This window comes from Erythrolamprus reginae, chromosome 1 (genome assembly GCF_031021105.1).
Source record: "Erythrolamprus reginae isolate rEryReg1 chromosome 1, rEryReg1.hap1, whole genome shotgun sequence".
NCBI classification, from domain to species: domain Eukaryota; kingdom Metazoa; phylum Chordata; class Lepidosauria; order Squamata; family Dipsadidae; genus Erythrolamprus; species Erythrolamprus reginae.
The window spans coordinates 353,937,281-353,964,541 of record NC_091950.1 but is presented as its reverse complement, the minus strand read 5'-3'; the positions used below and the strand labels follow the sequence as shown (position 1 = coordinate 353,964,541).

At 41.7% G+C, this 27,261-nt stretch overlaps 1 protein-coding gene across 2 annotated transcripts in view; it reads left to right on the top strand.

The window, feature by feature from the left end:
• The first annotated feature begins 12,439 nt into the window (after positions 1 to 12,439).
• LOC139157478 (uncharacterized) overlaps positions 12,440 to 27,261 on the top strand; it is an 85,372-nt gene continuing 70,550 nt past the window's right edge. Inside the window, exon 1 of one of the 2 annotated variants that reach the window (XM_070734278.1) lies at positions 12,440 to 13,149. In XM_070734278.1, the coding sequence (XP_070590379.1) occupies positions 12,979 to 13,149 (171 nt within the window). In that variant the 5' untranslated portion in view covers positions 12,440 to 12,978. The remainder of the gene's footprint in view (positions 13,150 to 27,261) is intronic. The other variant, XM_070734279.1, reaches the window with a different exon arrangement.

Genomic DNA, 27,261 nt, shown 5'->3' with positions numbered 1-27,261 from the left:
ATTTCTTCTGAGAATGGTATTGATTGACCAATTGATCAGTTGATCAAATCAGGAAAAAAGGAGCAGCAACCTTGCCATAACTGCCTGTCTCCATAGTTTGCATAAAGAGGAGTTCACAACTCCTCTTTATGCAAACTGAAAATTCAATTGCACAACTGAAAATTCAATTGCATTATGATTTAATATTCAGTACAATTCAGATCTTAATCTGTGATGAATAAATGCTGCCATTAGATGTTGCTTGCACATTTCTCCTTATTTTGATGTACAGTACATGGGAAATTGAAGGGAGTTGTAGACCGCCTTCTGCCACATATCTCCCAGCGGCTGGTTAGGGTTCTCAGCTAGACAATGTCAGCTGGCGGGACCATGTGAGAGGGCCTTCTCTGTGGCGGCCCTGGCTCTATGGAATCAACTCCCCCCAGAGATCTGCATGATCCGCACCCTCCTGGCCTTCTGAAAGGCTGTGAAAACATGGGTTTGGCAACAGGCCTGGGGCTGGTGAACAATTGCATCTTGCTCTGCCTGAATGGATATGAATGTTGTGTACTAAGGATTGTTAAATTGTTTTACATTGTTGTTCGCTGCGCAGTGTTCAAAAGGAGTTGGGTGGCCTATAAAGCACAGATAGGTAGGTAGATAGATAGATATATAGATAGATATGAATAGATAGATAGATAGATAGATAGATAGATAGATAGATAGATAGATAGATAGTCTAATTCATCTGGAGGATACTTGGTTGACAAAGAAGCCTTTATAAATTTAAGCTACTTTTAAAGACAAAAGAATTGCCATTATTTTTTTAAAAAGAAAGTAGACCAAAACCATTAGATCTCATTTACATGCATGTATATTTGACTGCTGAATTTCATTTGTTTATTCATCTACACGTCTCTACATTTCTCAGTTCATAAGGACATTTATGTATTTACATATCTATTGAGAAGCAATATAGCTCGTCTTCTGTTTATAATTGGACCTAGGCAACTTCATCATTCTATGAATGATTCAAGATTAATTATGGGACTGCCTCCCTGGTGGGTGTCAACCCATCCTGGGATACCTGCTTAGAGAAGCATGCCTCAGATTCTGGGGAAGTACCGTATTTTTCGGAATATAAGGCACCCTTTCCTCCCATCTAAAAGAGGGTAAAATTTTGGGTGCATCTTATACACTGATCGTAGCCAAAAATGCAAGGCACTGGGGAGACGATGGTCTATAGTAATCCCTGCAGCCTAGAACAGCTGGTTGGGGATAATCCAGAAGGCCAACCCACCCACCAACCAGCTGCTCGTGCTGAATCAGAAAGCACACACAAGTAACTGGTTCAGCAGGATTCAGTAACTTCCCCTTATATATAATATAATACATGAAGTAAAAATATACAATACCGAAAACAGCTTTTCCAGTGTGGTAATTCCAATGTGTTAAAACACAAGCAGTGGAGAGAAGGTTCAGTTTCAGTTTTAGTTTCAGAGATCAGCACAGCATGCAGCTTCAGTACAGAACAAGCCATGCCCAGGCTCTTTGCTGTCTCCTTCCTTGTTTCTCATACAGCAAATACTGTTTCAGTTTCCAAACAGCCTTCAACATACTCACACACTGAATGGATGCTAGCCAAATGAATACCATGGATGCTGGTAGGCAGAGGCAGAATTTTTTGTCTTATTTTCCTCCCCCAAAACTAAGGTGCATTCCAAAAATACGGCATATACTGAGGCCCAAGAAGAGAGCCTTTCCTGTAATTTCTACTTTCTGACATTCATGCCCCAGAAATTTGACTTGCCCTAATCCTGCAGTCTTTTGCAAGGCAGTAAAACCTAGTTTTGCCATAGAGCCTGAGGTCCGTCCTGATAGCATGGATAAACTTCTTCAATGTTATTCTTATATTGTCCAGTCAGCGAAGCAGTGGAAGTCATGTGCCAGTGCCTGGAGGCTGTTGGGGTCTGGATGGGTGTCAGCAAGCTCAAACTCAACCCTGACAAGACGGAGTGGCTGTGGGTTTTGCCTCCCAAGGATAATTCCATCTGTCTGTCCATTACCCTGGAGGGGGGGGCAAAACTTCAGTCCACAACTTGGGCTTCCTCCTCGATCCACAGCTAGTAGGAATTTAGATTTGTCGCAAACTGTCTTTTTTCACTTGTTGTGAGCCGCCCCAAGTCTGCGGAGAGGGGCGGCATACAAATCTAAATAAATAAATAGATAGATAGATAGATAGATAGATAGATAGATAGATAGATAGATAGATAGATAGATAGATAAATAAATAAATAAATAAATAACATTGGAACATCATCTTTTGGCTGTGGCGAGAAGGGCGTTTGTCCAGGTTCACCTGGTGTACCAGTTGCGGCCCTATTTGGACAGAGAGTCATTGCTCACAGTCGCTCATGCCCTCATCACCTCGAGGTTCGACTACTGCAACGCCCTCTACATGGGGCTACCTTTGAAAAGTATTTTGAAACTTCAGATCATGCAGAATGCAGCCGCGAGAGCTATCGTGGGGTTACCTACGTTCGCCCACGTCTCTCCAACAGTTCGTGGCTTGCATTGGCTGCCGATCAGTTTCCGGTCGCAATTCAAAGTGTTGGTAATGACCTTTAAAGCCCTACATGGCATCGGACCAGAATGCCTCCAGAACCATCTTCTGCTGCACGAATCCCAACGGCCGATGAGGTCCCACAGAATTGGCCTTCTCCAGGTCCCGTTGACTAAACAATGTCGTCTGGTGGGCCCCAGGGGAAGAGCCGTCTCTGTGGCGGCCCCAGCCCTCTGGAATCAACTCTCCCCAGAGATCAGAAATGACCCCACCCTCCTTGTCTTTCGCAAACTACTTAAGACCCACCTATATCGCCAGGCATGGGGGAATTGAGACATCTCCCCCAGGCTTTTATGATTTTATGTATGGTATGCATGTGCTGCATGGTTCTTAAATGATGGGTTTTTAGATGCTTTTTTAATATTAAATTTGTTTACATTGTCACACTGTTTTATTATTGTTGTGAGCTGCCCCGAGTCTTCGGAGAAGGGCGGCATACAAATCTAATAAATTATTATTATTATTATTATTATTATTATTATTATTATTATTATTATTACCACTACTACTACTACTACTACTTCTACTACTACTACTACCCTGTTTCCCCGATAGTAAGACACCCCCGATTGTAAGACGTATCGGGGGTTTCAGGGGGGTCAGCTAATATAAGCCATACCCCGAAAGTAAGACATATGTCTTACTTTCGGGGAAACACGGGGGTATTGCCGTGGGGGGAGCCCGATGACGTTGCTTCCAAGCTCCCCGCGCGCCTCTCGCCTTCGCCTCGCCGCGGCGCCACCGCCTCTTCCCCGGCTTGGCAAAGCGAAGGACGGCGCTGGTCCGAAGCGAGCCGAGCGGGCGGCGGCTTGCAGCGAAGGCGCTCGTCCCAGCAACCGAGTCCTGCCGAGGCTCGGCTGCAAGCGGCCAGTGAGGCCGACCAGCTCCGAGGCGAGCGGCCGGAGCTGCGCCCTCCTTCGCCCGCCTCCTTTCCGGCAGGCAGGTGGGGCTGCCCAACTGCGCAGAACGGCTCCTCCCCTCCAGACACACGCTTCCCCGACACGCGTCTGCGGCTCCATGCGTGCACGCCGCTTGGAGCCCTGAGGTTGAACTTGGAAAAGGGCTCACGAGGCTCCTGTCCCGCGGCTGCCCTTCTGGACTCTGGGGAGATGCCTTCGGGAGCGCAACCCTTTCAATTTTTTTCCAATGTAAGACATACCCCGAAAGTAAGACGTAGTGGGGCTTTTGGGGGTAAAAAGAAAGTAAGACACTGTCTTACTTTCGGGGAAACACGGTACTACTACTTTTGGTTTTTTTTTAATAACTGCTGTCTTTTATTATTTTTATTATTTTTATATCTATATCTATATATTTATATGTATGTTATGTTATATTATGTTATGTATATGAGGTGAGTGGCCCATAAACAAACAAGATAGAGCCCATAACAGACTGTGGGGAACATTTAGACATCAGGAAAAGGAAATCAGTAGGCTTTTTAAAAATCTGATTTTAAAAAACATAATAACTCAAATCTTGTCATATGAATGGGAGCTCCTAGGTTATCTGATCCAATTATTCGCTCATTTGGAATCTCTAAACTTTATTTAGCCTGTTTGAAAATCTCCAGGGAACAAGTCTTCCATTTCCCCCCCCCCCCCACACACACAACTATTTCTGTAAGAAATTCCTCTGAATCTCCTTTTTAAAAATTGCTTTTGGTTTCATGACGGCTTTATATATGCATGGACACTTTAATCATATCTCCCTTTAGTCTTTTTTTTTTTTTTTTTTGCAAATTAACTATGCCCAGGTTCTTTAAATGATTTTCCTAGGGCTTAATGTCTAACAATCTTGTCATCTCCTTTGATCCAGTTTTCCATGACCAGACCAGGGGCTGCTCTGAACCGGAGAGCCCTGACCAGCCTATTAGGTTTATCCTCCTAGCAAGCAGTCACTGATCCTGCATCGTGGTTAGTACCTGATATAGTCGTAGTAATAGAGAAGTTCATCTAATCATTCGGAACTTGATGTTGTCCATCTGTTTACAGAACCTCTGTAAACACTGCTGCCAAATTATAAATTATTGATGACATGGTAAGAAAATATTAGCAGTACCTAATGAACTTAATTTGTTGTCATTAATTTTAAATACTAATTGAATTAAATCAACTGCCTTTTTTTTTTTTAAAAAAAAATCAACTTCTGTCTATTTTTTATTAAGTAGTATTCGACTTATGACCTCGACTGAGCCCAAGATTTCTGTCGCCAAGCAAGACATTTTAAAGTGAATTTTGCTTCATTTTACGACCTGTTAAGTGAATCGCTGCAGTTCTTAAGTTAGTTGCATGGTTGTTAACAGGGGAGGATTTCTATTACCACTGCTACCGATGTGCTACATGCGCAACTTCGGTTATCTTGTGTGTGCGTGTTCCATCATGATTTTACTGCTGCACATACACAGGAAGCAAAATCTTGTGAGAGGATGTGTGTGTGACATTTCAGCTACCTTCCAGAAGAGTTTGTGACAGCAGTCAGCCTTGATAGCTTCAAAGCAGGATTAGACAGATTCACGGATGGCAAGTGTATCGGTGGTTATTGAAACGGATGTCTATGTGCTGCCTCTATGTTGGCTGAGGCAGGCAGGATTCCCTTGAGTATCATTTGTTGAGGGTCAAGGGAAAGGGAGGGTTTTGCCTTCTCCTTCTGCTCAAGATCTCCATGTACAATTGGTGGGCCACTGTGTGACACAGAATGCTGGACTCGATGGGCTTTGGCCTGATTCAGCATGGCTCTTCTTATGTTCTTATGTTCTTATTAATCCAGCTATTAATCCAGAACTGAACATACTCAAAACCGTAGAAATGGTGGTAGACTTTAAGAGAAACCCTTCCACCCTTCCACCTCTCACAATACTAGACAACACAGTATCAACAGTAGAGACCTTCAAATTTCTAGGTTCTATCATATCTCAAGACCTAAAATGGTCACCTAACATCAAAAACATCATCAAAAAAGCACAACAAAGAATGTTCTTTCTGTGCCAGCTCAGGAAGCTCAAACTGCCCAAGGAGCTGCTGATACAGTTCTACAGAGGAATCATTGAGTCTGTCATCTGCACATCTATAACTGGACCGACACAGACTTCAGAGGATAATCAGAACTGCAGAAAAAAACAATTGCTGCCAGCCTGCCTTCCATTGAGGACCTGTATACTGCACGAGTCAAAAAGAGGGCGGGAAAAATATTTACTGACCCCTCACATCCGGGACACAAATTGTTTCAACTCCTACCCTCAAAACGTCGCTACAGAGCACTGCACACCTGTTCTGTCTGGGTCCCCCCAGACGCCAACACCAACCAAAGAGAGTATCCAGACACACTGGTAAAAAGCAAAGGCAGTTTATATACTGGAAAGCAAACACAGGTAACAAAAACTGTTCTTACAGACAGGAACACGATGAAGCTTCACAGAGGTTTCACGAAGGCCAGGCAATAAAACAGGATTCTTGCTGGCAAAAACAACACTGGAGATAATAAAACCCACGCCTCTCCCAAGTCTTTCAGCTTCTAGGCCACAAGCCAAGATCAGAGATGCCAAGAATCGAAGCAAGGTCACAGGACTCCCAGTTGATAACTCTCCACAAGACTGTAAGGGCGGGCCTGCCTTTTCAACCCTGCTGAGGAGAACCACACCCAAACCCAGCTGTTGCCAATTCAGGGATGGAAATACCTTTCTAATTGGCCCCTCCTTTGAGCTGCCCGTCTCTGCCGCATGTCTATTATAGCCTATGCGTCTTCATCCAATGAATCCAGGCTACTAGCTGGGGAGAGCCCCCCCCCCCGGGGGTCTCAGGCTGCTCTCCCTCCTCCTCTTCCTGACGTTCCTCTCCCCCGTCTGCCTGGTCCTCCCCCTCCTGGTCACTGTCCTCCTCCTCTGGGCATGGATCCGGCAGAGCTCCAGCCGGTCCCTGAGGAGCCTCAGGCTGAATCACAACAACACCAAGACAACTAGACACAAGAACAGTTTTTTCCTAACGCCATCACTCTACTAAAAAAATAATGCCCTCAACACTGTCAGACTTTCTACTAAATCTGCACTTCTATTCTACTAGTTTTTCTCATCATTCATTTCACCCATTTCCTCCCATGTTGACTGTATGACTGTAACTTTTTGCTTATATCCTAAGATTTTTATTAATATTGCTTCTTCATTGCTTATTTGACCCCTATGACAATCATTGTTGTACCACATGATTCTTGACAAATGTATATTTTATTTTATGTATGCTGAGAGCATATGCACCAAGACAAATTCCTTGTGTGTCCAATCACACTTGGCCAATAAAAATATTCTATTCTATTCTACATGTCCTTCTGAGTAAGTGAAAAGCCAAACTGAAAGCCAACCCCACCCACCCACCAAGTTATTTCAAATGATCTATTTAAATCATGCATTATCTTTAATAACAAATTTGTTATTTGAATGTTACCTGAGTATTGGACTGTAGGTCCCAGTATGGTTTTGTAGGATGGGGTAATGGGATTAAAATGGGAATCGCTGCAATTGGAGACCCGTAGAAAAAGTCAGATTTCCCCCTAATCTGCTTGCAATCAAATTTCAAAAGAGTCCTATTTGGTCCCCTCCACCTGAATTGTGATCCACATGCCACAATTAGTGACTTATAGGTCATGTGACAGGAGGGTGACTGAGGACAAAAGCATTTTTAGATTAGTACTGACTTTTTATTTTATTGCACACAAGAACATCAGCAACAAAAAAAGCTTTATTTTTAAAAAGATATCCTGGGGTGACTGTTTAGATGTTTCTTAGGCTGTGCTTGTCTCACAGGACTATGTTCAAATACATTTCATTTCAGATGATATCAACAGTAAAGTGAAGAGCTGCTACAAAAAAATGTTTATATTCTCATTGAAAAGTTGTATTGCAAAATACGTGAAAAAATAGTCCCTTGCAAATAACCATATCATAAAATGTGTAACTATTCCCAGACAGAAAGGAATGGAAAATTAACATTTTCCATAAACATTCTGAAGAGGATAGTGGTGGTGACATCAGGACACAACTGAAGAGTTCCCAGTCCTTGTGGGAAAGATTTGTGTTGAAATAAAGGAAGGATTGTACATATTATTAACTTACCCTCTCCACCTCTCAGATTAAGACCACTAAATCAAAGATTTAGAATTATGTAACTCAAGTGGCTTTTTCTGGCAATTTAAAATAAACTTTTATTCTATGGTTACAATATAATATTATTATGTTCTAGCTTTAGTTGTATATTAATTTTTAAAGTCTTCTGAATTAATGTATATGTGTGGATTTTTTTCCTTCCTTCCTTCCTTCCTTCCTTCCTTCCTTCCTTCCTTTCCTTCCTTCCCTCTTTCCCTCCCTCCCTCCTTCCTTCCTTCCTTCCTTCCTATTATGTCCACAGGCTAGGTGAACTTTACTCTATACCACTGCTTTGGTTTTATTCATTTGTGTGACTACTTTATATTTAATGTGTAATTGGAGTCTTTCTTTAATTTATTGTGCTTTGTGGCTATGACCAAGTCTGAGAGGGTATAAATGAGTGAGTGCCCTATATACTTTTCCATGGCTACATAGCTGCTACTGGAACATGAGAGGCCTATCTAATGATGGTGGTTACTGAATGACTGAACACCTCATTGTTCAATTGCAGCAACATATACATGCAACATGTATATGGATAACCCTGAGAAGCATTCTACCAATATCTTCACTGTGACTAGAATGTTGAAACTATTATGGCAAAAAGGATGAGACAAGGCCGTATACTCTCCCCTTATTTATTCAATTTATATGCTGAATATATGAGCTGCGGTGATGCAGTGGTTGGAATGCAGTACTGCAGGCTTCTGCTGCTGCCTGCCGGCTGCCTGCAATTTGGCAGATCAAATCTCACCAGGCTCAAGGATGACTCAATCTTCCATCTTTCCAAGGTCATGAGGACCCAGATTTCTGGAGGCAATATGCTGACTGTGTAAACACCTCAGAGAGGGCTGTGAAGCACTGTGAAGCTGTACATAAGTCTAAGTTCTATTGCTATTGCTATATAAGGGAACGTAGAGTGAGAGATGATGACTGTGGTTTTAAAATTGGAGAAATAAGTATCAACAGTCTGAGCTGTGTTGATGACACTATCCTGACAACTAAATGTACACAGGATCTGCAAGCACTAGTAATAAAAGGGCACAGTGAAAAAATGGTACTAAAATTAAATATAAATTAATCACATGAACAAGTACAAGCACAAACCTTATGACTGACAATGAACGTCCTGAAGTATTGGATAGTTTGTGGCTTTTAGGCTTAACTATCAATAATAAAGGAACGAGTAGTTAAGAAATATGCTGCAGACTAAAACTCCGTATGTGTTCAGCCATGAAGGCACTGGAAAAATTAATCAGATGTTAAATCTATAAAGATCAGAGTACTGTTGTCTATGCAGGGGTGGGCTGCTGCCCGGATTGGGGGGGATGCAGTGGGGTAGCAAAAATGGAGCTCCACCCCAGAGCACCCAATTTGCACTGAAAGATGCTGAAAGAAAATGCAGGGCATCCTGCATAAGCCACGCCCACAGTGTGGTAGTAAAAATGTTGGTAGCCCTTTATTATGTCTTTGGTATTCCCTGTGACACTCTATAGAAATGAAAGTTGGACTTTGAAGAATCAGGATGGGAAGAGTATTGACATTTGCGAACATCGGTATTAGATTAACAGAGCAGTTGAGAAAACAAACATTGGATCATTGAATAAATCAATCCAGAGTTCTCCCTGGAGGCACAAATATCATTCTACTTTGGACACATTATGCAAAGACCTAGCTCTTTGGGGAAAGCTTGATTGTTGGAAAAGGCAGCTGGAAAGAAAAGATTAGGATAACCAGTAGCAAAGTGAATGGTCTGAAGTACAGTGGCAATGAATGTATAGCTGGAAGGATCAAGTTAAAGATCATGGAAGAAAAATGTATATGGCGAGTAGGAATCAATACCAATTTGATAGCACACAATCAACTAATCACGGCATTTGATGTCGGAAAATTCCCCTCCTTTACTCCATGTTACTTTTCTTTTTAAAAGCGAAAGTGAGGCAGGCCAACAACTTTTTAGTTGAAAACAACTGTGTGTGGAAAAACACTGTTATCTGAAATATAGTTGCTGCTCAATATTGTCTATGTACAGCCAAGATATTGCAATGGAGTTTGGACTGGACAAATGTGTCATGCTCAACATCAATCAATCAATCAATCAATCAATCAATCAATCAAATAAATAAATAAATAAATAAATAAATAAAGTGAAAACTGAAGGAATCAAGATGCTCTGTGGAAATAACATCAAGAGTCTGGCTAAAAACGACTATTATAGAAACCTGAGCATCCTTCCAACTGACACCATCAAGCACACTAAAGTCAATAAAAAGGCTAGAAGTAAAAAGAGAGTGAAGATTTTAAAATCCAAACCCAATGGAGGAAATACCATCGAGACAATAAACACCTGGGCAACTCCAGTCATTAGATACACAGCTGGAATAGTGGACTGGACTTGAGCAGAACTAAAAGGCCTGGATAGGAAGACCAGGAAGCTAATGACAATGAATCATGCCATTTATCCTTGTAGCAACATTGACAGATTCTACTTACCAAGGAAAATAAGTGTGGGAGGAATGTTGCAAGTACATCAGATGGTTGAAGAAGGAAAAAGGGTACTAGAAGTATATCTGAAGAACAGTGAAGAAGAGGCACTAAGCTAGTAGACCAGGAAGGCTTACTGAGTCCTGGAGTGTTGAAATTGATGAAAGTCTTGATTGCTTGGATTCTCTCCTTTATTTCTCAGAGAGGTGATATTATAGGTTGCATAACAACAAGCCACCAGGAGCAAATGCGTACAATACCATAATTATGAAGACAGCAACAAACAGCAAGTTCCAGCAATGCCAAAGAAACTGAAGAAACAGTGGACCACCTAGTTAGCTGTTGCGGATCATTGAGTACTGTTTACAAACAATGGCACAACAAATGTCAACAATAATGCATTGGAAGATCTGCAAAAAATGGCATTTGCCTACAAGCAAGAACTGGTGGGATCATAAAATACAGAAAAGTAATTGAAAATAAAGAAGCTGCAGTGTTCTGGGACTTTAGAATTCAAACCCCTGCCGCATAACACTCCAGACTTAACAAATGTTGATTAAAAAAAAAATCTAGATAGCGGATGTGACAATACCTGGAGACAGCAGAATAAAAGAGAAAGAACCAGAGAAGATAACAAAATACAAATACTTGGAAATAGAAATAGAATGACTGTGGCAAAAGAAAGCAAAGGTAATACCAATAGTAATAGGAGCTTTGAGTGCAATCCCAAAACAATTAGAGCCCCACTTGAACGGTATTGACAAATTCACCATCAGTCAATTGCAAAAGGCAGCTTTACTCCGAGCAGCTTACAATTTGGGAATATATGTTTAATACCATCAGAAATCCAGATCTGCCTACTCCAAGTCTTCGGAAGGATTCATTGTGTGGATAAAAATGCCAAATCCAATTCAAACATCTGGCCTGACTACGCAATGAACCATCATAATAACTGGGATTTCTGGGAATTATAATCCAACTAAACGATGCTTTTGAACTGTATATAAATTATCTATCTTTCTAGAATAAAAAGAGCCTCAGTGGTGCAGTGGTTAGAGTGCAGTACTGCAAGCTACATCTGCTGATCACTGGCTGCCAGTAGTTTGGCGGATCGAATCTCAGCAGGCTCAAGATTGACTCATCCTTCCATCCTTCCAAGGTCGGTAAAATGTGGACCCAGATTGTTGAGGGAAATATGCCTACTCTCTGTAAACCGCTTAGAGAGGGCTGTAAAGCACTGTGAAACTATACATAAGTCTAAATTCTATTGTTGTTGTTGTTGTTGCTATTATTATTATTATTATTATTATTATTATTATTATTATTATTATTATTATTATTATTTAGATTTGTATGCCGCCCCTCTCCGCAGACTTTTGCTATATAAGGGAAGGTAGAGTGAAGCGGTATGTTTATTTTATTTATTTATTTATTTAGTCCAATACACAAAAATACACAATGAAGGTAATAGAAGACACCTTCGAGGAAATAGAATTAGGGAAAGAATAGAAGAGAGAATATAGAATAAAATAAATCGATGAGAGAATAGAAGAAAGATATAGGGATAGAAGAGAAGATATATGAGATACAGGAGAGACAACAGGACAGGGGACGGGAGGCACATTAGTGCACTTATGCACGCCCCTTACTGATCTCTTAGGAATCTGGAGAGGTCAACAGTGGACAGTCTAAAGGTAAAATGCTATTGCTATATAATACTATCCTCCCCTTTTTAAATATCCCATATTATGATCAATTAGTACGACGGAGTAATGAGAAACGAGGGGGTTGAAGTCCTCAACCGGCGAAGTAAAGAGGATGGTGATTCAAGTTTTATTTCTTTTTTAAAAATGCTAAACGATGCAAAACATTTTGTACCCGTAAAAAAAGGGAGAAACCCGAGACCGCACAGAAGGAAGGAAGTCGGAAACCCTGTTCAGGTTTCAATTCTGCATCGCTGGCTGCTGCTTGCGCTTCCGACACCTTAATTTCCAAGGGGGTGTTGTTGAGGAGAAGAAACGCTTTCAAAGCGAAGAAGAGGCGAGGACATCCTGGGTCTTCCCCTTCCAGATCTGCGACAACCTTACTTGTGGGGAGAGAGAGGAAACGGCGATACCTGCTCGGTTCTTCTTTTGGTTTCCCTTTAAATGGAAACCCGGCCCCCTGAAATTGACATAGTCCGCCTTGGCTGTCCAATCGGCGGCGCCCGGTCTTCGGGTCCTGTTGGTTGCAAGTTTCAGATGGCAAGAACGCCGAGAAGAGAGAGAGAAAGAGAAAGGCGGCCGTGCGCGCGCGAGGAGAGCTTGGAAGCGCGAGGAAGAGCGCGCGGGAGCGACCGGCAATGCGCAGGAAAGGGAGAAAAAGAGGCATATAATTATTAGACCATGAGCGTGACCAGAGCTCCGGGCCTTACTTTCCAAAGCTTTCTCATCTGCTGCTTAACTCTTTCGGCATCTAACACCCTCCTGCCTCTTGGAATAGAAACTCTACTAGCCGCTGTCGGGGTTTCCACCTTGGCGTCCTTCGCTTTAGTTTGGAGAAGCAAGCTCTAAACAAACAAAACAATAACCTAAACTCAACCCATTACAGTTGTTTCGAGGGAGCTGACGGGGGGAGGAAGTTGTGCGTTAGGAACCCAATCCGGGATGTTATAGGTGTACAAAAAGAAGAGGAAGAAGAGGAGGAGGAGGAAAAGAAAAAGGAAGAAGAAGGAGAAGAAGAAAAAGAAAGAAAGAAAGGATCGTATTTCTCAGTAGATCATATGCCATTCGAGCCACAAGTAGGGGTGTACCTGCAGTTGCTCGTCACGCTCTTTAGATGCGAGTGCGGGCTTAACTCTTCCCTGGCTCTTTGGATTTGTACCATGCTCGAGATCCTCACGAAGAAGCTCGGGAGTCAAAGTTTGAATGAGATTCAGCCTTTCCAGCTCAAGGTAAGAAGAAAAACGTACACGTGTAAAAAAAAAAAAAAAATCTCCAGGAAAGTGCATCGTTCTGTCTCTCTCTTAAGTGGAACTTAGCAATAACTAAAGAAGCCGGTAGGCATCATTTACAATGGGGGAGCTATTTGCCCTGGCACTCTGCTCAGCTGGGAGAGTTAAAGAAAGGAGAACAGGTCTGCAGACGAAGAAATCAGGCCTGCTGCTTCGAAAATCAACTTTGATAGATAGGATTGTGATAAAAGGCCTATTTTCCAGCCTGGAATACAAAGCCTTATATCATGATTGTAAACCCCCCCCCTTTTGCCCCCCCCCTTTTATAGCTGTTTCCCAGTGATATGTATATTCATATTGAAACCCATCGGTGTGGGAAAAGTTGAGAAAGCAGCTTGTACTAGATTACTGTTGAAAATCGAGCTTTCTGCAAAACTAACTTGTTCCAGGAAGCATCATCCTGCCTAAATGTACTACTAAAGGTTGAATTGCACAGCTCCTAAGTCTCACCTAAGGGCTGGACTCATGAAATCAGCATAGCACTGTAGATTTGACTGCAGGCTATGGGGCCCTTATTGCTGAATGTTTGCTTTTGCAAATAAAATGGAACTGGATCTGAATCCAGCTTTTTGCATTTTATCCTTTGAGGCTTTTAAAGCAAAGTCAGTGTAATTTTTCCTGCTCCGCAGTCTGACTCCCTCTTCTCTATTTCCTTCACCCCTGAAATGAAATACTGTATAAATTTTAAATAGGCTCAAATGCATATCCAATGTACTTAGCAAACTTCTTCTGATATCATTAGAGCTTAAAACCATGTTTATTCACACACAGAGAGAGAGAGAGAGAGAGCGAGCGAGAGAGAGAGAGAGAGAGAGAGAGAGAGAGAAAGAGATACACACAGGGGGAGGGAGGGAGAGGGGAGGAAGGGAGGGAGGGAGAGAGAGAGAGAGAGAGAGAGAGAGAGAATTGATCTCCTATTTAAGATTCTATTTCTGAGAGGGCTCTTTGAACTATAAATCTAGTAAGGGTATGTAGTACATTAAATATCTGCAATATGTCCACATTTAGTTTTAAAGTGCATTGTGCTTCAAGAACTAACTTTTTGTAAACTGGCCATTGTTTGTTTTAAATTAAAATCTTACTGGAGAAGTAGAAGAGAGTCCCATTCACAAGGAAGACAACTAATATTTTAAGGTCTTGGTTTTTGCATCTTTTCCCCTCTGCCACCTTTTCACTTTCAAGTGATTCGAATTACAAAAATATATCCAGTTTGCCACTGAATTGTATTTTGCAGTTAGCAGTACTGGGTTTTTGGGACCTCTGAAAATTAGGTATGTAAAATTGTGCAATACAGAAGCAAAACAAAACAGCAATCAGAAATAATGAGGGTGCCCACTTGGTACAGATACATGCATAGACATGCATTTGTATGAGCAAAATGGCCCCTTGCTTTCAGATGCTTTTACCTATCCAGCTGTATAATAATTTTACTCATTCAATTTGCTGTATGTTGTATATATTTTTGTGCTCCAGTCTTGGCTGTATTTTGAATTCATTGATAAATGGCTTGAGATTTTGAAAGTTTTGTGTAGAAAACGTTCTTCTGTTTGAATGGCCTAGTGGTCCATGAAGGCAGTGATGGTGATCTCAAGAGGTTCCATATGCATGAATGAGGATCTCTAGCACTAGCTTGTTGGCATAACTGTCACCAATTTAGACAGATGCACTTAATGGCTAGAGCACTGTGTTTCTTTGTTTTCAATTTTTACAACACAAGATTTTTTAAAAAGGCAATATCTTTGAGTCAGCCAGAGGGATGGCTGACTCTTTTGCCTCTTAAGACCAAGACCTATTTGGGTAGGAGTCTATTCACAGCAAAACTTATATTTTGGTTTTGTATTCCAGGATGTATGTCCCACCTTTCCTGTGGCATTGAATCAGGTTGCAGTGTAACTAATTTTCAACAATTGAACTCTTGAAAAGCTAAGTAGATTTGGGCCTGGTTAGTATTTGAATGGGAGAAAGGTTGCAACATTCCAGAAAAAAGCAGTGACAAAACACTGCTGTGTTATTACCAATACAACTACATGGAAGTATCAATGAAGTAGAGCAGTGATGGAGAACCTTTTTTGGTTTGCGTGTTAAAAGGGTGTGCATTCCCAAATTTCCAGTTGCCCATTGAGCCATTTTTTTTTGCCAACTGAGTTGGACAATGAGAAGGCTGGAAAGGACTCAGTGTCAGAGTTGGAGAGTCAGCCAGGGCTATCAGAAGCTCCCATCGCTAATGAGGAAGAAGCGGAGGAGCTTATTCTCAATGCATGGGCATGCAGAGCTGCCAAAAGGCAGGAATGGTTCCTCAGGAGGAGGTCTCCTTGGGAGTAAGGCTTGGGGCTAATTGGCCCCTCCCCTTGCCTATTTAATGGATGATGACAAAGGAGCCAATTTGCAGGAAACAATGTGGTTCATATTCCTTCCTGTCTTGACTCCAGAAACATCTGATTGAGTTTGATTCTCTCTCTCAGCATTTTTGCTGCAAATTGCTTTTGGGCATTTTGCCAACTACCATAAGATTGTTGTTATCTATAAGACTGTTTACTCAGAATTGAGTTATGATTGCATGGACTCGTGCTGGCTATTAATGAAATTGAATTACCAGCCACTGTTCAGAAAAGACTGCTTTAAACTGTGCTTGTGTTTGATGACTACTAAGAAAGCCCATTAGTAGTCCTTAATTAATACACTAAGGTTTCTACAGTCTCTGTGTGCTGCATTCTTTGTGGTCCATACCTGGGGCAGAACAGCCTTCCCTAAAGCCTGGGGAGAGCAAAAACCGACGAAAAGGCTGAAAGTCAGCTGACCAGCGGGCGCATGTAAACTGATGCACATGCATGCTGGAGCCTCATGTGCTCTCCGATATAGTTCCACCTGTCACCTGCGGCACACCTGCCATAGGTTCGCCATCACGGAAGTAGAGTTTAACTTGAAGGAGGAAATTTGTAAATTGGTCTATAAATATTAAATATTTGTTATAGAACATGCTCCCCCCCAATATGGAACTCTCACCCCCTTAATTTCCTCAAGGCGACATATCCTGAATACTAGTGGACACATGCCAAGATATATGAGCTCCTGTCTGACTTGGCAGGGCAAAGAGGGCAGAAGGCCAACCTGTTTCTTCAGCTCTTGAGTCTGATGGGCATGGAACAGTATTTCTTTATAGTACTGTGAATTTCAACAAGTAATAACCAATCAACCATTGTAAGAATGAACAAACAAGAAAGGAATTTAAAGTCAACCCTGCATTGGCCATGTGACAGCAGAATAATTATCGGTTGCAAGTTGAACAGCTATTTCTTGTCTTCCAAATGTTGCTTTTGAGAACCTCTGAGGAGTCTAGATGTGATGTAAGCCTGGAAGGTGATACTGTACTTCAGGAGACTTTTGCCATTTACTTTGTGATTAAGCAGAATGAGGCAACTGTTTCATGCACTTGATTTTGTGTGTCAGAACGGTGACAGATTGTTATTTAACTTATCATTATTCTATGTTGGCTGCTGAAGGCACTTGTAGGGATCTTTATGAATCAAAATCACTTAGCTAACATCCAGTATTGTGCACACTGATGGGAGATTCTGCTCTTGGTTGCTCTGGCTCAGTCCACAAAGTGTCTTGGGCTGCTTTTGCTATAAGCGCTGACCTTTCCCATTATTAATAGCAGAGTGTTTCCCCATCTCTCCAATTTCCAGTCTGTTGAGTAATCTTTCCTGTGCAGTGACTACTTCTGCAGACTTCATTTGGGTTCATTTGCTGAGTTAAAGATAATTGGAACTGATTGCAGGAATAGAATATTAAGATTTTTTTTTGATTTGGCTGAGTTTCTTGATCTTTTTTGATGAATTCTAGGGGTAAGTTTTTCATTCGACTGATTAAAGTCTTGATCTCTAGGATTCCCTCCCTCATCTCTCTGAGAGGCGATATCTTTTTCTGTTACCCTCGCTCTTCACCCATATAGGAAATAAATTCCTATAAGGAAAAGATTTCTTTGCTTTTGACTTCTATTGGAAGAAATTCTTGGCTTTCTTTAATATTACTGTATTTGTCAGTAGAACCTCTGGTTGTGAGCACTTCTGACCACGACCCAATCGGGTTCCGACCAAAAAACGCACATTATTTTTTGTAGCTCTTTCCTTTTCCATGCCATTTTTTTTGATAAGCCCTAAATTTCCAAAATTAGGTTCGGGTCATGACCAAATTAAGTTGCGATCAAACTTATGGAATGAATTATGGTTGGGACCAGAGGTTCTACTGTATTTCCAATGTCAAACATGTCGTAGTTGTCTTTTTAAAAAGAAGAAATCGTTTTCATGGATTATCTCATTTTACTTGAAAGATTACTGTTTCTGAAATAGAATGTTAAAGAAGTAGGTTATCTTCCTGAAGATTAGTCTTTGTCAACATGACATTCTCCAGGTGGGTGGACATCAGTTTCCTGTAGTCTTCAACAGGCACAAACACTTCTGAGAATTCTGGGAGTTGAAGTCCACATATCTGGAAGAAAATCATATTAGAAAGGCTGCCCCAGATAATAGTCTGATATTCGGCTCTACTAATTGGCGTTAGGTCAGTGATGATTATTAATTGAAGTCATAATACCTAATAGTATTGATGCTTTAACAATAGAATAGAATAGAATTCTTTATTGGCCAAATGTGATTGCACACACAAGGAATTTGTCTTTGGTGCATATGCTCTCAGTGTACATAAAAGAAAAAGATACATTTGTCAAGAATTATGAGGTATGACATTTAAGGACTGTCATAGGGGTCAAATAAGCAATGAGGAAACAATCAATATTAATAAAAATCTTAAGGATGCAAGCAACAAGTTACAGTCATAAATTGGAGGAACTGGGTGATAGGAATGATGAGAAAAAACTAGTAGTAATAGTAGTGCAGACTTAGTAAATAGTTTGACAGTGTTGAGGGAATTATTTGTTTAGCAGAGTGATGGCATTTGGGAAAAAACTGTTCTTGTGTCTAGTTGTCTTGGTGTGCAGTGCTCTGTAAGGATGTTTTGAAGGTAGGAGTTGAAACAGTTTGTGTCCAGGATGCGAGGGGTCAGTAAATATTGTCACTGCCCTCTTTTTGACTCATGCAGTATACAGGTCCTCAATGGAAGGCAGGTTGGCAGCAATTGTTTTTTCTGCAGTTCTGATTATCCTCTAAAGTCTATGTCGGTCTTGTTGGGTTGCAGAACCAAACCAGACAGTTATAGAGGTGCAGATCATTAATAAAGGTGAAAAAGTGAGTCTGTTACCCTGTGTTGATCAGGTTTTTTTATTTGAGGATCTACTATACGCTTTTTATTAGAATGGTGCTTTCACAACATGATGGTATAATGTCACTACAGAATGAACAAACCCCAACCAATAGATTGGTCTGATGGAAATTATTGCTGCATGAACTGATTCTCCACCATCATAAAATCTGTAGGTGAACCAGGTTATTGATTCCATGAAAAGAGTAAAAATGGATGAAAACATGTATATGTTGACCTGTCAATTTTTAAATTACCACATATCCTGCTTCAGTTTTCTATGCTAGGGGGAAAAAAAGAATTATATTCTTCTGTTACAAAGACTTTTGCAGTGGCTAGCCTATTATTGCCTGAAAGTTGCGTTGAGGTTTATAATCTATAGCATTGATGGTGAACCTATGGCACAGGGACCACAGGTGGCACGCGGAGCCATATTTACTGGCACACGAGCTGTTGCCTTAGCTCAGTTCCAATGTGCATGTATGTGCTGGCCAGCTTATTTTTGGGTCACATAGAGGCTCTGGGAGGGCGCTTTTAGCTTCCAGAGAGCCTCCAGGGGGGAGGGGGAGGATATTTTTTACTTTCCCCTGATTCTAGGGAAGCCTTTGGAGCCTGGGTAGGGTGAAACATGAGCCTACTGGGCCCAAGAGAAGTTGGGAAACAGTCATTTCCGACCTCCAGAGGGCCTCCAGATGCTGGTGGAAAGCTGTTTTCACCCTCCTCAGGCATTGAATTATGGGCATGGGCACTTGTGCATGCATGATAGTGCATGCCCATGCTCTTTCGGCACCTGAAGGGAAAAAGCTTCACCACCACTGATCTACAGTTTCTATCTGTAGAACAGTGTTTCCCAACCTTTTTTGAGCTGCGGCACATTATTCACATTTAGAAAATCCTGGGGAACATTGAGGGGGGGGGGGGCGCTAAAAAAAAGTTTGCACAAAAAATTTCTCTCTCTTCCTCCCTTTCGCTCTATTTCTCTCTCACTCCCTCTTTCTCTCTCTCTCCCCTCCTTCCTCTTTCTTTCCCCCCTCCTCTCTCCATCTTTGTTTCTCCCTTCCTTCCTCTCTCTTTTGCCCTCCTTCTCTCTCCCTCCTTCCCTCCCTCTATGTCTTTCCCTCACCCTCCTTCCCCCTTTCTCCCTCTCTCTTTCTCTCTCTCTCCCTCTCTTGCTATCTCTTTCTCTCTTTCTCTCCCCCTCTCTCCCTCTCTTTCTCTCTCTCCCTCTCTTGTTATCTTTTTCTCTCTCTTTCTCTTCCCCCTCTCTCCCTCCCTCCCTCTCTTGCTATCTCTTTCTCTCCCCCTCTCTCCCTCTCTCTTTCTCTCCCTCTCTTGCTATCTCTTTCTCTCCCCCTCTCTTTCCCTCTCTCTCTCCCTCTCTTGCTATCTCTTTCTCTCCCCCCTCTTTCCCTCTCTCTTTCTTCCTCTCCCTCTCTTGCTATCTCTTTCTCTCCCACTCTCTCCCTCTCTCTTTCTCTCTGTCCCTCTCTTGCTATCTCTTTCTCTCCCTCTCTTGCTATCTCTTTCTCTCTCCCCTCTCTCTTTCTCCCTCTCCCTCTCTTGCTATCTCTTTCTCTCCCCCCTCTCTCTTTCTCCCTCTCCCTCTCTTGCTATCTCTTTCTCTCCCCCCTCTCTCCCTCTCTCTTTCTCTTTCTCTCTCTCCCTCTCTTCCTATCTCTTTCTCTCCCCCTCTCTCCCTCTCTCTTTCTCTCTCTCCCTCTCTTGCTATCTCTTTCTCTCTTTCTCTCCCCCCTCTCTCCCTCTCTTTCTCTCTCTCCCTCTCTTGTTATCTTTTTCTCTCTCTTTCTCTTCCCCCTCTCTCCCTCCCTCCCTCCCTCTCTTGCTATCTCTTTCTCTCCCCCTCTCTCCCTCTCTCTTTCTCTCCCTCTCTTGCTATCTCTTTCTCTCCCCCTCTCTTTCCCTCTCTCTCTCCCTCTCTTGCTATCTCTTTCTCTCCCCCCTCTTTCCCTCTCTCTTTCTTCCTCTCCCTCTCTTGCTATCTCTTTCTCTCCCACTCTCTCCCTCTCTCTTTCTCTCTGTCCCTCTCTTGCTATCTCTTTCTCTCCCTCTCTTGCTATCTCTTTCTCTCTCCCCTCTCTTTTTCTCCCTCTCCCTCTCTTGCTATCTCTTTCTCTCCCCCCTCTCTCCCCTCTCTCTTTCTCCCTCTCCCTCTCTTGCTATCTCTTTCTCTCCCCCCTCTCTCCCTCTCTCTTTCTCTTTCTCTCTCTCCCTCTCTTGCTATCTCTTTCTCTCCCTCTCTCTTTCTCTCTCTCCCTCTCTTGCTATCTCTTTCTCTCCCCCCTCTCTCCCTCTCTCTTTCTCTCAGCAGCGGCATTGGGCAGTAGCCGTGGGGTGGCGGCAGGGTCGTCAACTGTGAGGCGGAGCTCCGGAACGGAGGCACTGACAGTGGCGGCTAGACGTGTTGCTAGACGCCGTACATGCTGGCGTTGCGCTGGGCAGGGACGTGGGGCTGGAGCCTCCGTCCCGGCCCAGACAGCAGGCAAGTGCCAGCCACGCAATTCTAGCATGTCCAGACGCCGTCGTCTGTGCCTCTGTTCCGGAGCTCCGCCTCACAGCTGACCACTCTGCCGCTGCCCCACGGCTACTACCCGCTGCTGCCGCCGCTGCCATCACCCTCCCACTGCGCGCTGCCCTTCCGCTGCCGCTACCCTCCCACCAGGCCCCAAAGCTCACCTGCTGCCGCCGCCAGGGAAGCTCTAGCCGGGCGGGGCGCTGCAGTTGCCGGAAAACTTGGAAGGCGCAAAGAAGCAAGCTCAGCTTCCGTTCTCACAACTTTTTGCTCTTCGCAAAAAGTTTCGAGACCAGAAGCTGAGCTGCTTTCTTCGCGGCACACCTGACCATGTCTTGCGGCACACCAGTGTGCCGCGGCGCACCGGTTGGGAAACACTGCTGTAGAAGACAATGGAAGATTATTGAAGTGGAGATGTTATCAATTACTTGGTTATCAATTACTTAGAATGTTATCAATTACTTAGAATATTAAGAGAGATGGGCTGCTGGTAAAAAGAACTTGCTTAACCAAAATTTTCATTCAGCAGGATGAACTAATGTTGTTGATAATTGCATTATCAACATTATGCAGTCACATCCAATAAAAGTACATAAATCATGGCCTTTGTGTGATGAAGTTATTATACAAGCTTTAATATTTGCCTCCCAATTGCCTTTCCCAAAGATACCTGGTTATGAGCTACATCTTCATTTCTTGAACTTTGTGGAAATAGATTTTGAAATAAGCCATCCTTATTCTTTATTTCAATTTTTAGGGCCGCCCAGCTCAAATGAATGATTATGGTCAGCTAAAAATATTTAAAAGCAAGATAAAAACCACATATCTCCGGGACCGCCTTCTGCTGCATGAATCCCAGCGACCGGTAAGGTCCCATAGAGTTGGCCTTCTCTGGGTCCTGTAGACGAAACAATGTCGTCTGGTGGGACCCAGGGGAAGAGCCTTCTCTGTGACGGCCCCAACCCTCTGGAATCAACTCCCTCTTGGATATTAGGATTGCCCCCACCCTCCTTGTCTTTCACAAACTCCTTAAAACCCACTTCTCATCAGGCATGGGGAAATAGATTCCCCTGGGCTGTTTCCATTTTATGTATGGTTTGTATGAGATGTATGATTGTTTTTATATTAAGGGTTTTAAATTTTTTAAATAATTGGATTTGTACTGTTTTGTTGTGAGGTGCTCCGAGTCTGCGGAGAAGGATGGCATACAAATCTAATAAATAATAATAATAATAATAATAATAATAACAACAACAACAACAACAACAACAACATAACAAAATTATACATAATATAGCAGCCAAGAGAAACCAACCAATAACAATAATTAACAATCAAAATATGGGCTAAGCCATATATAGTATCTTGGGCCCCAGGGTTGACAGCAAAACCAGATTTTCAAGGTCATATCCTATCAACAAGTAATCTGATTCCCCCCTCCCCAAAGTGTATATTCCATGTAACTATTCTCTATTCCTTTATTTCATTGTACTATTTTAAAAAGAGGTATAAATAAATTATATCTTCATTGCATAAATATCATGGTTTCAATATGGATGAAAGCGATAGCTGCTAAGGTTGCTTGTAGCTTTCGCAGTGCTGTGGCATAGACATAACAGACCATATGATTATTACGGTAGATTATTTTTGTATAATAATAATAATAATAATAATAATAATAATAATAATAATAATATTATTTATTGTCATTGTCAAAACAACGAATTGTCATTGGCAACAAAAGTCGTGTGACACCCAGAGACCAGTCCCACCATACATAAAATCAGAATAGGGGTTGACAAATAATATGAAAGGCTAAATGTGATTGGCTATTTGGTGGTTAGAATATTGTGCAAACCCAAGCCTCTTGGATCAATTTAATAAGCCATTGGTCTGTTAATTAAGGGCTACAGTGCAGTCGGAAGGTCTAGATTCCAAACTCAAAGTTTTCTGTAATCCATCGAGGTGCATATTATTTGTAATTAAAGATAAAATAAATAAAACATTCTTCCAAGGGGAGTGGCACATCATGGGATTTAAAAAACCTGTTTATTTATTTGTCCGTCCATCCATCCATCCATCCATCCATCCATCCATCCATCCATCCATCCATCCATCCATCCATCCATTTGGCTTCTATGTCGCCCAAGCCCAATGGAATTGAGATTGCTCACATATTATTATAATTAAGAGTCAGCATTACAGTGTCCAAGTTTGCTGCTCACTCCAAATTATTCCTTAGGGTTGAAACAAAGAGGAACTTTCATTTGGGGTATATGTGTAAACATGCGCAGTCCTCTACAGTTTGTTTATGGGCTTTCCAGGGACATCCATAGTGGAGCCAGGATGCTGGAATAGATAAGATTCTGGTTTTATCTGGCACAGATCTTCTTACATGTTTATATCCTTAGCAGTGGCTACATTAATATAATGGGACAATTGTTTGCACATCATGCTAAATCAAAAAGAAGCTAATTCATTATTCATAGGTTTCATAGAATGGCAGTTTTCTTGAGCTTTTGCTACCAAATTTTGCTACTAAATTTGAGAGTTAATGATAAAAGTGCCATAAACATTTTGACTTTTCCTCTTATGGTTTCATTATCTTGACCATTGCATTCAAGGAAATGTAAGCATTTTTGTCTTGAGTGGGACCAAAAATGCTTGAAGGGATGAGAAAGACTCCTGAATTATTAGGTTTGAAGATACAGCCACTGTATAAAGAATTGGATGCATGCTCCTTATTTAAAATTTTAGTGGTTTTTTTTTTTTAAACTCCACTTCTGGTCTAAGATACCATGCTTCCAAATGTTTTTGTTTTAGCTTATTGGGGTTGTTGGTGTGGCTGTGGGTGAAAAATACATATACATTACCTGCCCTCATATGTATTACGTAAAAGACATCACAAGAAAAAATGTGGGGAGAAGAGAAAAATGGAAGATACCAGTTTAAAAGTTACAGATACTAAAGTTGAAAATGTTTAGGGAGAGGCATGTTATAGTGGTGGGTTCCTGAGAAAAAAAATAGTTTTGATGAAATGGGTCCACTGAGTTTGAGAAATATAGTGACTTTGCTAATCCTTTCTGTAATACTGTACGCCTATTTTAACTGTTACGGCTTTTTGGAAGATTTGGGGAACTAGAATTTGGTGAAAACCATGAGACTTCTCACGGTCTTTTCCAATAATTTTAATATCCCAATCTCGTGTTGCTACTGATTTTACCTTTGGAGGAATACCTGCCCCTTTTCTGCTTATATCATTTAATGAGTTGAGGTGAGATTGCATCTTCTGTACCAATGAAGAGAGCATGACAATAGAAAACCACCTAACCTCTAACCCCATAGAATTGAGTATATAATAATTCTTAGCCCCTGGGCACTGTTTAAGATGTCAGGCAGTTTTTTAGCCAGAACAACAGAATTAAGTTGTAAATTTATTACATTTTTAAAATTATCTGTATGAAAATCCAGGTTAGCTGGAGAATTTTAGTATATAAAAGATTATATAATTTTTTTTGGAGAAGGTAAAGCTGTAAATTATGGCATGCAGGCAATAAACATTTGGGTTTCTTTTTAGAAAAAATGTTAGATTCAAAGTTGCAATAAATGCATGAATTATCCACAAAATGTGGAAATTGATCATCACTAGCCAAACTAAAAGTAGAAAGCTGAATAGTGTCTTTTTTAACTAGTCCAGAAAATGTAGGCACTATTCTTTGAAGTATCTATCAATGTCGCTTGACGGGACCTAGGGGAAGAGCCTTCTCTGTGGGGGGCCCGGCCCTCTGGAATCAGCTGCCCCTGGAGATTTGCACTGCCCTCACCCTCCTTGCCTTCTGTAAGAGTCTTAAGACTCACCTATGTCGCGAGGCCTGGGGCAATTAGATCTTAGCCCCCTGGCCAACGAAATGAGATATATGTTGTATGATTGAACCGGTGTGATTGTTTTTAAATATTGGATTTTTAGATTGTAATTTTAAATTTAATTAGATTTGCCATTGTACTGTATTGTGAGCCACCCCGAGTCCTCAGAGAAGGGCGTCATACAAATCTAACATAAGAGTCTCAATTATCTGACATAAACGGGCGGGCTGATAGTCGGATACCCAAAAATGTTGGATAATCCAGACTCTACTGTCAAAGCAGGAGAAAAATAAATAGGAGGTCCTGGGATAAAGCATTCCATCTGCCCCTTGCTCCCTTGCTTGCTGGCTGGTCTGGGGAGAAACGGGACCTCTCAAGTCGCAATGCCTCCAATGGGCGGAAGGATGGACATGGGTTTTTACAGCCTGGCAGTGACAGCCACAGAGTATCCGTCCCAGTCCCAGCCTTACCCAGCCCAGCCCGAAACACCGCCGCCGCCATTGGAGAAGGTAAAGCAGCCCCTCCAAACTCTTTAGCTCCCTGACATCTTCCGAGGAAGCTGGGAGGAGACTACAGGATTGGGCCCTGCAGCTGCTTGTTTTACGGCACGCTGACCCACCCTGCCATTGCTATGGGCTGAGAGAGGGGCGAAGACCCCCACCACCTCCCAATTGGAACTTTAAAGTAGGAAGTGGGGAAGGGAGTTCCAGACAGCGGGCAGCAGCCTACGCCTTCCCCTGCCCGGCTCTTCTCGGTGTCTTTGGGGACTGTTTCCCCGTCATGGCTGCATTGTTTGGGGGCATGTCTGGTGGCACAGAAATGCCTACAGCCACGACATCAGATGATCCAGAGTGTCGGATATCCGAAGGACAGATAACCGAGACTCTACTGTATCTAGATGGGAGCCCCATATCACTGGTGAGGAGAAAGAAGGAGAACTAGAATAGTGCCTTTGTCTGATAGCCAGACAACTTTAGCTTTCTATAATTAAATTTAACATGTTGAGCAGTGTTTTGTAACATTGACATTCTTGTATACAACATCATCTGCTTTCTACAGTTTTCTACAATTAATGTACCTTTTTAGCAGCTGTTAAACTAAGCAGAGACTGTAATGTAAACAGAATGTGGAACTGGAAAACATAATACAGTACTTTGTCTTTTGGTTTCTGAGCTAAAGAACATTTGTTCAAACATTTTTCTCAGTATCTTGAAAAGTGTAGATACTTGATATGTGAATTTCAATTAAATATTTTGCATATCTGTGGTTTTTATGTTCTTTTAGCTACAGTATCTCCCATCAGGGTTATTACAGTAGTATGGAATATAGAAGGAAAACAACAGATGGGAGATAATAGTACAACAGGTGCAAATTTAGGATATTTGTTTATGGCATTTTGGACAGAAATGTATAATTATGTATGTTTGATATTATGGTATATGTATGGATGTTTATGTAAAGATGGTAAAAAAATACTTTAAAAAAAGGATTATTACACAGTGAGTTAAAAACCCTTTCTACCTCTTTATATTATAAACCTTTAGAAAAACTTGGCTCCCAAAACTGCTACTAATTCTTGTGTAAGATTTGCAGCTTTTGGGAGCCATACATGAACTGTGTAGCCTTGAAGTAGTCATTATTCTTTGAAACATGGAGATAATATTAATATTGTTGCTAATATATTTTGTAGTGTTTCGGTTGAGAATTGTGATTATGTAGGTAAAGAGGTCCTATATACCATTTAATCATTTCCCTCTTAGCATGCTTCCAGATTTATTTATTTAGGCAGATAACATTTAAAATCATAATACAAACAGATTAAAATATCAATAAGTGGAGTAGCTATCAAGGTAAAATCAATTACCACAAATTAACAACTTAGTCGTTTCGAGAAGGGCGGCATAGAAATCTAATTAATAAATAATAAATAATAATAAATAAACTTCATGGCTCTCCATGAAATTAGTGCAACAACACGTGTACTATAATTTGTTTCATAAAATGGAAAAGTGGCTACTGAAGGAAGTCAACAAATCTGAAGGATCTTGGATCAGAGCTGCTATAAATACCTACCTTGTGATGGTAAGAACAGCAAATGTCACTATTTCTCCGCTCTCGCTGTGTTCACAGACTGTCCCCCCCCCTTCCCGGCAGTACTATGTAAGATCACCTGGTCCCTCCTTGGGAAGGAGGACTCAGATTAACACTTATGAGGCTGGGCGGAAGAACTTGTCAAGCATAAAATTGCTCAAATTTGTTCTCAGTTGGAATCCCAAGTGTGGGACAGGTCCATTGGAGATGCTCAGGGAGTGGACTTACCCAGTTACCTGGGAGCAATTTGACCTGAGGGTCAAGGGTCAGGGTCCTCATGACTCTTAGTGTAATTGCTTGCTCATCAGATT